This window comes from Vombatus ursinus, unplaced genomic scaffold, assembly GCF_900497805.2.
Source record: "Vombatus ursinus unplaced genomic scaffold, bare-nosed wombat genome assembly UNPS02009205.1, whole genome shotgun sequence".
Taxonomy (NCBI): Eukaryota; Metazoa; Chordata; class Mammalia; order Diprotodontia; family Vombatidae; genus Vombatus; species Vombatus ursinus.
The window spans coordinates 42,793,945-42,806,272 of record NW_020948983.1 but is presented as its reverse complement, the minus strand read 5'-3'; the positions used below and the strand labels follow the sequence as shown (position 1 = coordinate 42,806,272).

The window sequence follows — 12,328 nt, the reverse complement described above, 5'->3', positions numbered from 1 at the left end:
TAAAACAGAAAGAAAACTGCTTGCATTCTCAAGAAGGGAGGAGAACTGAGAGGGAGGGAGAGAATTTGGAACTCGAAATTTAAAAAAAAATGATTGTTAAAAATTTTTTACATGTAATTGGGAAATATTTAACAAAATAAAAAGAATTTTTTAAAAAAAAATGTGGGGGCAGCTAGGTGGTGCAATGTATAGAGCTCTGGCCTTGGAGTATAGAGGACCTGAGTTCAAATCCGGCTTCAGACACTTGACACTTACTAGCTGTGTGACCCTGGGCAAGTCACTTAACCCCGACTGCCTCACGAACAAGCAAAAACAAACCAAAAAAATGTGGAATTTGGTCACTATGGACTGAATATTTAGATATGAAAGATCAGCCCAACAAAGAGAAGAGTGTGCCAATTTGCAAGAGATACAAATAGAGAGAAAAGGAGAAACAAAAAACACAAATAGAACAAATGAAACAAGACTTGAAAACTGAAAAGTCTGGGGTTAGGAAGCTGTCTGTATATATGGATATACATGTGTGTATGTATATATTCATATATATTTTATACACACACATATGCAGACACAAGAAAGTGAGCTATTAAATTAAAACAGAGAGAAAAGTTTCCAGTATTTTTTTTCATAACTCTGTCCTGTGATTTCATTGTTGTAGGGATCTTCTAGTGAAGAAACACCCTCTACCCATGAAGACTGGTACCTCTTCTACAACCTATGGTCAGAGTTGCCAAGAGCACTAAAAGATAAACTGACTTGTCCAGGGTCAAAAACCTCAGTCTTCCTGACTTGAAGTTAGTCTCCAAACACTAAGCATTGCTGCTTCTCCAATTAGAAGGAATGCAATGACAATTTGAATCAGCTTAGCATAGATTTGAAGTTGAATTAAAAGCTAACAAAGAATTCCTGAGGTTGGGCTAGACAACAGAAAAGAACCATAATAAACATTAAACAGAAGTAGAAAATTTCCAAACATTTGGAAGGCACTAACTGATCCAGATCTGAAACCAGTAGCCCCTGATTCTTCAACAGCAGATAGAAAAACTAGGGGTTTTCCAATTACCTAGGGACCACATACAAGGTGCTAATTTTCTCAGTAGTTATAGGAGATTCTGAGTCAGGGTTCTCAATAGGAGCTGGTAATTAACAGGAAAAGCAGCCCAGGTGGTAAAAATGGCAACATATTTAAGGAAGTTTTCCCATCTTTTCAGGAACAGAGATTAGAGATGCCCTGGAAATTGGACCTATGAAGCCATGAATTTTGCCTGGAGAAATGTCGGTTAAAAATGTAGTCTGCCTCAATCACATGTGAAAGAGCAATTCAAGGTCCCACACTGAACCCACAAAGAGTTTACACAGAATTCAGGAGCCAAAACAGTAATGGGAAATCTAGCACAGAATAATAGAGAAGCTCATTTTGATCAGTGAAAAAAAGATAAAGGAAAGCTTCTACATTAATAATGGTATCATAACTCTGTTTTCTGAATGTAATCAACATGAAATGCCCAAACTAGGAGATACATAAGTGGATTATTTTATCCATGTAGTCAACTAAAACAATGTAATTAGACTGTTAATAAGTTTTTGTGTTATATTTTATGTTGTTTTCTTCCACGTCTGTAAGTACATCTATACTTTTTCTTTAAAACTGTAATTATAAGAATGCTTTATAGTGGTGTTAACATTTATCCAATCTCAGCATTATAATTTTGGAAAATATTATAAAGTTGTGTTGTTTAATAACAAATTCAATTCAGCAAAAAAACATTCTATTTTGTGTTATGGTTGCTTGTTGAATTAAATTTGTTAGAATCTACAAAATTAAAAGTTAATGCTATAGATATTATAGTATTGTGGCTATAAAAAAAGCAACCAAATCAACTGACATAGGAAACAGAATACCGTATTTCAGGGAAAATGCCAATTTGTTTCAGGATATCTCAAATTTACTCATTCATTCAACATTTATTAGGCTCACACTGTGTGTGAAGTCCTGTGCATAGGTACTAGGGTAGACAAAAAAATTTAGATCAGATAGTCCCTGACCCTCTTTAACAAATATTTATTAAGCAATTACTAATGTTACTGTGCTGGGAGCTGAAGATTAAAAAAAAAAGTGAAACAGTTCTAGCCCTCAAAGTTCTTTCTTGGATCACAACACAGAGTTGTAAGAGACCTTATAGTCTAGTTAGCCCAATTCTCTCATTTACAGAAGAAGAAGCTGAGGCAAAGATAAGTTAAGTGACTTGCCCAAGGTCAGTCCAAAATGGAAACAGTTACTCCCTTCATGAAGCTTATAGCCTAGTAGGAGGATAAAACAAAAATCTGGATAGTTAATTTTTTTAAAATTGCATGTTAAATGCATTAAGCAATTGTGTAGCACTTTTGTGTTGGGGGTTGTTTTTTTCGTGTTTTTGTTTTTTTGGTGAGGGGAGGCTTACTTAAGAAGAAATCATTACTGACCAGAGGGAGTCAGGGAAGGCTTCAAGGAAGAGGGAATATCTGAGTCGGGCATTAAAGAATGGGAGGGAACTCAACAGGTAAAGTGACGTTTCAAATTCAACATGTTTTAAATGGAACTCGTTATTCTATCATCCCAAACCCACTTCTCCAGATTTCTCTACTTCTACTGGGTCTATCAACATCTTTCCAGGTGCCACGGTCACAATGTTAGAGTTAGCCTTGACTCTTCCTTTGCCCTCCCTTCTCAAATAGTTGCCAATTCTCGTTGATTCTACTTCTGTTAACATCTCTCAAAACTATCTCCTTTCCATTCACAAATTCACTAAACTAGTTTCAGCCCTCATAACTTCTTGACCAAAGTATTAGCCTCCTAATAAATCTACACGCTTCCCTCAATAACCCTTTCTACATAGATCTGCCAAAACAGATCTAACCATGTCATTCCCCTGCCCAAAAAGTCTTCCGTAGTTCCCTATTGACTATGGGATAAAATACAAACTCCCCAGCCTAATATACAAAATGTTTCTCACTATGACTATGTGTTAGGGTTAATTCTAGCCCCCAGTAAATGCTTTTAGTCAGTCTTAAAGATGCAAAACACACCCAGTTAGAAAGTACTGCACAAAAAGTCCCAAGCAAATTTTAACAACTATATTATAATGCAGAGTAGATCAGGATGATTAAGAGTTAACTCAGAAAATCAGGCCATGAACAAACTCAATGACACCTTTGTTCTTTGTTTTGCTATGAAGCCCCTTATGAGGTAATGGCTACCTGTGTAGAGGAATGAAGCCCTGGGCTCTGTGAAAGTCAGAGTCCAGGCAAGGCCATGAAAGCCAGCACCGATTTCTAAGAGAAAAGGCTCCAAAACTTACAAAGTGAACAACAGGGTAAGCCAAACTTTCTCCCCATCTATTTCCTTTCTTTTTTTTTTTTTTTAACATTTGTGACCATATAGCTGGAGAGAAGGTGACTAACATGAAAAATACTGTGGAGACAGAATCTACAAGATGTGGCAACTGACTGGATCTGGAGGCTGAGAGTGAAGATTCAAGGACGACTCCAAGGTTATAAATCTGTGTTACTGAAAAGACAGTGGCACATTTAATAGAAACAGAATGTTAGGAGGAGTGGGTTTGAGGGAAAAGAAATTAGTTCTTTCTTTTTTTTGGAAATGCTAAGTTTGAGATGTGGAGATGTTCAGCAGGCAGCTGATGATGTAACATTGAATCTCAGCAGAGAGGTAAGGCTTTGATGCAAAGGCCCTACATCTGAATCCCAGCTCTGCTATTTATAGTAACCTGTATGACTATGGGCAAGTTATTTGCCCTCTCAGTACATCATCTATATAGTGAAGGGGTCAAATTAAATCTGGGATTCTTAACCTTTTTTTGTATCCTAGAATCTTTTGACAGTCTGGTGAAGACTATGAACCTTTTCTCAGAATAATGCTTTTAAACAATTGAGGGAAATATTAAATTTCCTTCAATAAAGGTTACTGAAAATAAAAATTAAAAATTTTTCCCATTCAAGTTTAAAGACATCCCTGAAATACACAATAGGCAGGGTTCACAGATTCCAGGCTGAGAACTCTTGGATTAAATGACATTTAAAGTGTCTTTGAACTCAAAATCTCTAATTGTAATCACAAAATGTTTTAATTCAATGTAGGAACAAAAGCCAGTGAGAAAAGGGTTAAGAATTAATAGTGAGAATTTGGAAGCATTGGATATAGATATTATTTTTGAGAAATTCAGTAATAATTGGCAAAATAAAAATGTGTTAAACAGAAGAGCTAGAAAGGTCAAAGGAAGGTTTTTTTTTTTCATTTTTGAAGACTAAGAATCTTGAACATATTTATAGGCAGATGAGAAGGAGCCAGTGATTGACGATATATGAGAGAGATATGCTGGAGCTAGGTTCTGGAGGAGTCAGAGGAAAAGGGAATCAAGGATAGCAACAGGGGTACCCTAGTGGAGCATAAGTTTATTTTCTTTTGTAATCAGAGAGAAGGAAAAGAAAGGGATGTGAAGATGCTGAGAAGTTTTGAAAAATGGAGGGAGAGCTGAGGGAATTCGTACTGGATGGTCCTAATTGTCTCAATGTATGGGAAACTAGAACATCTCTTCAATTCTGCAGGTTTTAGAGAAAAGGAGAAAAGAAAAGATATCAACATCAATAAGAGTAGAGTAGGTTAGAGAGGCAAAAAATAAGGTCCCAACTTAGGTTATATAACAAAAACATAACAGATACTCCAAACAGGGGTGGGGAAACTGCGGCCTTGAGGCCATATGTGGCCCTCTAGGTCCTCAAGTGAGGGTCTTTGACCAAATCCAAACTCCACAGAACAAATTCTTTTAATAAAAGGATTTGTTCTATAAAGCTTGGACTTGGTCAAAAGGCTATACGAGGACCTAGAAGGCCATGTGTGGCCTTGAGGCTGCAGGTTTCCCACTCCTACAAGTCTAAGAGATACCTTGCCCTAGAAATAATACCTATTTTCTCTAGCCATAGGAAACCTCAAGATTCTTTTAGAAGCCAAATTTCATGAGTCTGCGGTTAAACAAAGAAAATACATTTGAAAAGAGAATTTACTTTAAGGTCCATCAGAACTAGAAATCAAAACACTATGTCATTAAAAATCATTAATTAAAGTGATATATTCTATTACTAAAAGTAACTTATGACTATTTATACGATATATATATATATATATATATATTTTTTTTTTTTTTTAAAGAAAGTTAACACTTACAATTCCACAAGGTTTGGGAGCTTCTGAGCAAGATCTTCTGGCTGGAAAAAAAATTTAGGCTTTACTGTTTTTAGTTCAAGGAAAAAGCACATAAAATTTCTAGTTATCATAAATATATGCTACTACACTAATTTTAAAATAATAATTATATTATAAAAACTGAATATGACTGTTCAGGTTAAGTTTGCACACTATGTTTTGTCAAGAATGACACTTTTTACAGCGTAGTATAGTTATCAATACATGGGATGTCACTATAAAGATAAACATATTTTAATAGCCCTTTCCACATTGTGTTTTTGTGAAAACCATTTTTTGGTTTGTAACTATGGTCACTGTTACCATTTGTAGTTCCATTTATTCATTGAGTTTGACTAAATAAATATTAAGCTTCTAGCATGATACAAGGTACTGATGGAGATTCAAATTCAACAAACGCAAATTAAAATTTAAAGAAACAATTTATTACACATTTGGATCTAGGACAGAAACAAATTTTAGATAATGCATGATCCCTGACCTCAAGGACCTTACAATCTAGTTCAGATATTTAAGAGTGGTACAATTTCAGGTGCTCACAAAATTATAAGGATTCAGAGGCAGAAACAATCCCTTCCAGCAGGTCGTGTAAAGATATAACACAGTATCTGGGTTTTAAAGAACACTCAGTATGTCAATATGCAATGATGAGAACTGGACAGCATTCCAAACCAGGAAAAGAACATGAAAGGCAACAGAATTAGAAAGAAAGTATGGGACAATGTTTGGGAAAACAGCAAGTCGTAACAACTTTTTTTTAAATTTTATTTTATAGTTAGATTCAAAGACCTTTCACAAATATTTACATATGTTATCAGGGCTATTCCAATCTGATCGCTACTTTTCTAAGTGGTTTGTGCCTCCCCATTTCACAGCGTTACAATATTTCTTCTTGTTATCTACTTGTTTGCAGTCATATCACATGATTAAAACAGGACACAGCCACTAGATGGTGAAATATTCTCATAATCAAACAAAACAATGAACAGATCCTCCCTTCAAGAAGCTTACATTGTACTACGTAATTATACCATATACACAGAAATATAGATAAAGTAATTGGAAGTGAAAGCACTAACAAAGGAAATCAGGAAAGGTTTACTGTAGGAAATGGTACCTGAGCTTCAGCCTTAAAGGATGTTAGTGACTTCTAAAAAGCAGAGATGAAAAGGTATATTCCATATAATGTGGCACAGCATGTGCAAAGGCAGGGTATCGGATATCAATTTTAGGGAACAGCTACTAGCCCTTTTGGAGTGAAATATAAAACTTTGAAGGGGAGTAATATGATATTTCTGAGAAAGTAGATAGGGTTGTGGTTGAAGATTTGAGCAGGGCATGGACATGGTCCCATTGGTGCCTTAGAAGACTAATTTGGCAGTTGTGTGGTAGATGAATTACAGAAGGCAGACAGAAACCAGGAAGATCTAAATTAGGATGCTATTATATTAGTACAAGCAAGAAGTGATAACTATCCTAGGGTAGGAGATGTGTGAATAGGAAGAATGCAACCACAGAGATGTATAATGAAATGTGGTAATCAACTGGCTGTGCAGGGAAAGGGAAAGAAAAGACCCAAAGATTACTCCAAAGTTTTGAATTTGGATGCCTGGAAATATGTTTGAGTCCTCAACACAAAAAGAGAAGTTTGAAGGGGGGAACAACTTTAGGAAGTTTGGAGGAGAAATAAGATGATCAGTTTCATTTTTAATAAGAGTTTGGATTGCTTGCAAAATAATGGCTGAAATTTAGAAAGTGTTTAAAGTTGGTGAAACTCTTTGTATATCTCATCTGCACCACTCTTAAACAACCCTGTGAGGCAGGACCATAGGTATCATATCCATTTTACAGATAAAGAAACTAGGGCTCAGAAAAGTTCAATGACTTATATACATGGTCATACAGCATGTCAGTGGCAGGGTTTAAACAAAAGTCTTCCTGACTTTCAAGATAGTACAGTATCTACTGTATCTCTAAGTACAGGAAGGTTATGATGTGAATCAGACAAGGGAATACTCTTTTAAAATATGACAGAAACTGCTAACCTCAGTCAATTAAAATGCAAGTTGGAAAACACCATACTTATACTAATGGAAAGACTTCATTTTGAGTGTTCTCATCCTGCTTTTTAATGTACAGTATATACCTAACAAATTCACTATAATAATTGCTGCCATTTAGACCGCACTTTAAGGTTGGCAAAATGTTTTACATATGTAACTCAGGGAGGTAGGCACTATTATCCTCATTTTATAGAACTATTGCAGAAGACTCAATCAACAAGTATTTATTCAGTTCTTACCATGTGTCAGGAACTGTGCTAAGTCCTAGGGATACAAAGAAAAGAATGCACATTCTAATGAGATAATATGCAAAATATGTACATATAAGATATTTACAGCATGCATTGCAGGTAATCGCAGCGGGAATTGGCTGGAGATGGGGAGAAACATGATGAAAGGCCTCTGGAAGAGGTTAATATCTGAACTGTCTTAAAGGGGGCCAGGGAGGCCAGAGATGAGGATGGCAAACATTTCATGACAGGGGACAGTGAAAAAGCATGGAGTAGGGAGATGAAATGTCATATCAGGAACCAAAAGTAGACTGGTGTAGCTGGATCATAGAATATATAGAAGGAGTAAAATGTAAGAACACTGGAAAGGTGGGAAGGAGGCAGGTTGTGAAGGGCTTTAAATGCCAAACAAAGGTTTTTATATTTGATCCTGGAGGGAATATGGAACTATTTAAGTTTATTGAGTAGGAGAGTGATATGATCAAACTTATACTTTAGAAAAATTATCTTGGCAGCTGACTGAATGATGGGTTGAAGTGGAAAGAGACCTGAGGCATGAAAACCAATCAGAAGTCTATTGCAATTGTCCATGCATGAGGCAATAAGGGACCTGCATCAGGGAGGTGGCAGTGTGGGGAGAAAAAGGAACATATATGAGATGTTATAAAGGTAGAAACAACCATACTTGAGAATAGCTTAGATTTGTGAGATGTGTATGTGTGTGTGAGCAGTGAAGGATGACACTGTGGTTGTAAGCATGGGTAACTAGGGAAATGGTGATAAGAAAGTTGGGAACATGAGAGCATTAAAAGGAAAGCTAATGAGTTCTGTTACGGACATACTCAGTTTGAGATGCCTAAGGGACATACAATTCAAAATGTCCAATAGTCAGTTGATGAAGTGAGACTTTAGCTTAGCTGAAGGGCTAGATAAATGGATCTGGGAATCTTCTTTGTAAAGATGACAACTGAACCCAAAGGATCTGATGAGAATACCAAGTTATACAGAGGGAAAAGGGAAAGAGGACCAGGACAGAACCTTAGGGGACACTCATAGTTAGTGGACATAGTCTGGATGAATATCCAACAAAGGAGACTGAGAAGGGTGATGAGACAGGTGGTAGGAAAATCAGAAGAAAACAGTATCACAAGCAGTGTCAAAGATTGCAGAGAGATCAAGGAGGAGAAGGACTAGGAAACAGACATTATATTTGGTGGTTAAGAGATCCATAATTACTTTAGAGAATGTAGTTTCAGTTAAATTACGAGGTCAGAAGTCAGACTGCACAGAGTCAAGAGCACGAGTGGAGAGGAAGTAGCTGTACCAAGTATAGAAAGCTTCCTCAGGTTTAGCCAGGAAGGAGAGGAGAGATACAGCATGATAATAAGATGGAGGTAGAGAGGGCTAGATCAAATGAGAGGGTTTTTTTTTAGGATGAGGGAGACATGAATATATTTGTAGGCATCAAGGAAGGAGTTGATAAGAAAATAAAAATCAAGGGATTGGGGATGATAAAAAAAAGGCAATTTGATGGTGAAGATAAGAGGGGTGAAATAAAGTGTATATCTGGAGGAGTTTGCCTTAGCAAGAAGTGCTACCTCTTCATGTGAAAACAGGAGTGAAGGAGGATTTAGGGGAGGAAGACAACTGAGTAATATAAGATGAGGAGGCAGCAGATGGAGCATACTGGGAATGGCCACAATTTTTCAGTGAAGTAAAAGGTGAGATCCTCAGGTGAAAGGGTAGGGAGAAGGTTTTTGGGGGAAAGGGAAACAGCCTGAGGAGAGACAAGACCATTTATAACAGCTGCTGTGCTTAAGTGAAAAAGCAAATTGATTAGGGAGGTATAGAAGGATTGCCTTGCTACAGTAAGGACTCAGTTTAAGTTATGAAACATTAATTCGTAGTTGACCCAGTTAGAATGGTTTTGTAATTTCCTCTAGCTCCATTTTACCAGCATGTGAAGAGAAGCAAAGGATGTAGACGGTGGGAATAACAGAAGATTGAGATTTGACAAAGCATGATGTACAAAGTATGTACATACACACATACACACATATATACACCCCACACGTATGTGTATATAAAATATACACAAATGTATAGTATGTACATAGTTGTTTACATGTTGTCTTTCTAGCAGGGTCTGAATTTTTTTGTATCTTTGTTGTCTTTCTAGCAGGGTCTGAATTTTTTTGTATCTTTAGTGTTTAGCACAGTATCTAGCATATACTAGGTGCTTTGAAAATGCTTGCTGACTGACTGACCTGTAGGCAATTACAAAAGTATATCTGAGTTAACTTCAATCAAAGCAAATTGAATACTACCACTGGAGTTGGATAATACGAGCAACTTGTTCTGTTTATTAGTCTTGTGAAAAATTTGCTGAAGTTGATGTGATTTTTATGTATTTTTGAGCACATTACTGAACACTTAGCCACCCACTTAAATTTGTTAAAGTTTTTTCACTTCTGGTTTGCTGGCTAAAAGAACATTTTTTTCTGTTTATAATTCTCTCAGTGCAGGTTAAAATATAACCTTGTATTTCTTAAGATCACTGCTGTTTCAATTCTAAAACTGCAAAATTATTCACAATTTTTTGCATGTTTTCTTGTGGGCATAAACTTCCAAAGAACAGTCATCAAAACACAGAAGCTTTTGGATAATTATCTCATATCCTTTTGAGTCTGAAGAAATTACTACAAGCAGTCTAATAGAAGCTTGGAGTTCTTTGACTGGATCCTCAAATAGAGCTATTTAAAATATCATTAATAAAATGGACATAGTATAGAAATAGGCTCTTCATTCCCACCACTGGCCCCTGGATACAATGGATTAAACAGGACTATATCAACTAACTAGATATATAATCATAGGAGATTTCTATGTACTATTCACAGGTGAAGATGGAAAAAAAAGGAGGGGTTTCCAAGCCAAGGAGGAAGGATATATTCAGTTAATTATCTGTTCAAAAGGATTTGTCAAGGATTTGTCATAATTTGTTCACTTACAGAAAACAAGATATGATAGTGATTGTCTTTCTTTTCTTTGAAGATAGCTGAGTGGAAAGATTTTAAATCCTATGACATATTCCTTAGTTTTGCATTTTGAGGACAATCTTATTAAGCTTGAACAGCACCTTGGCTCTTTAATTCTGCCCTCCTTTCCCCCTGCACAAATTACCTATGTCAATGATACTCACGATATTTAGGGTCACTTAATAAAAAATGGTATCAGAGAGTCAAGCTTGTATTATTCACACTGTTTGTAACTCTATCTTACTCATTTAAGAAGGCTGCTGTGGTGGGTCTTTCTAGATTATATTTTCTTGATCCAGAAGCTTCAGTCTTGAGCTGAATACACTGCTTGCTTACACACTAACTTAATAAAATTCTGGAATACATTAAATGTAAATGTAAAAATGTAAAATAAATTAAATCAGTCCAATATTATATAGAGATATAGTCATCTGAATTTGTTATTGGAGACAGTCATAGATATCTCATTCTTGGTATGATGATAATTCAGATGATTCTTCATTCACTCAACAAACATTAAGTACCTACTATGTACGATGAATTACATTAAATTCAAGGCATTATACTAAAGTAGTAATATTAGCTAATGAAGGACTGACTCTCTATTCCTGAGATTTCCAATTATGAAAAACTGTTATTTTTCCCTAGTATTTTGCCATCAATTGTCCTGAAGACCTTTAATTTCATTGGCACCAGATAATCTAAGTATGGAAACACCCTTCACTGATGCACATCAGCAGCATATTTGTAAATAATTGTCTTAGAGGGTTTCTTGAGGATACTGAGAGGCTGACTTACTTGCCAATGGTTATCCAATTAAGTATGTTCCAGAGAAAGAACCTGAATCGAACTCTTCTTCACCCTAAAACCAGTCCTTTTATCCATGAAATTCTCTTTGGTGTCAATATACACACTAAAATCTCTTCTGACAATTAGCTTCTCAGATAATGACACTATTATTTATCTATCCAATTCTACAGAATATTTTTCCCTGTTATTTCTCACATTGAAATTGTGTGTGTTTGTGTGTGTGTGCGCGTGTGTGTTGTTAATTTTTCAGGTTATGCATTTAGGTTTACTAATGGCTCTAAATAAATACAAGGCTCATAAAAAAGTTAAGGTCTTATATCTGTCATTCAAAAAGGAAAGACTTGTCCATGGAAGGGGAAAAAGGCACATTAGGCACATATTGTCTACCCTTCTACTTTCAAACACCGTGGCTACATGAATCACGTATCTGGACAACTCAGAGACCACTTTTTTTTAGCTGGCTGTTGGTCTGACTTTTATGACACTCTTATGAGGTTTCCTAGCAGAACGGTTACTTGCTGTGCAAATAGCAGAGAGTGACACTGTGTTTTTGCTAGAATCAGTTTATTGGCCTTAATTAAATGTAATTCTACTTACTTTACTGCTTTAATTTTTTTAAACTACTAGCCTATGTGCCACGAACGCAACCCAAATAAGCTAAGCTGTGGCTGCCACCTGCTGACGCTTCACATTATTGCTCTCAAGTTCTTTGTACATTAGAAACATAAAGAGCATGAAGGAAATATCTGCAGTGCTCCTTTTGCTATTTATATATTTTAAACCATTTTTTAAAAAGTTACTAAAATCATTTACTGGAAACTACTGGGTTGATAGAATTTTTGGTAATTATGATATTATAGTTCAAAATAAAGTGCTGGATTACAACTGTCAAAATAGCTAACATTCATACAATGTTTTATGTTTTACCAA

General features: G+C 35.8%; 1 protein-coding gene across 1 annotated transcript in view; it reads right to left on the bottom strand.

The window, feature by feature from the left end:
- Positions 1-12,328, bottom strand: part of LRRC28 (leucine rich repeat containing 28) — a 194,817-nt gene that overhangs the window by 164,014 nt on the left and 18,475 nt on the right. Inside the window, exon 3 of the mRNA XM_027852018.1 lies at positions 5,219-5,259. Within this exon, the coding sequence (XP_027707819.1) occupies positions 5,219-5,259 (41 nt within the window). The remainder of the gene's footprint in view (positions 1-5,218; positions 5,260-12,328) is intronic.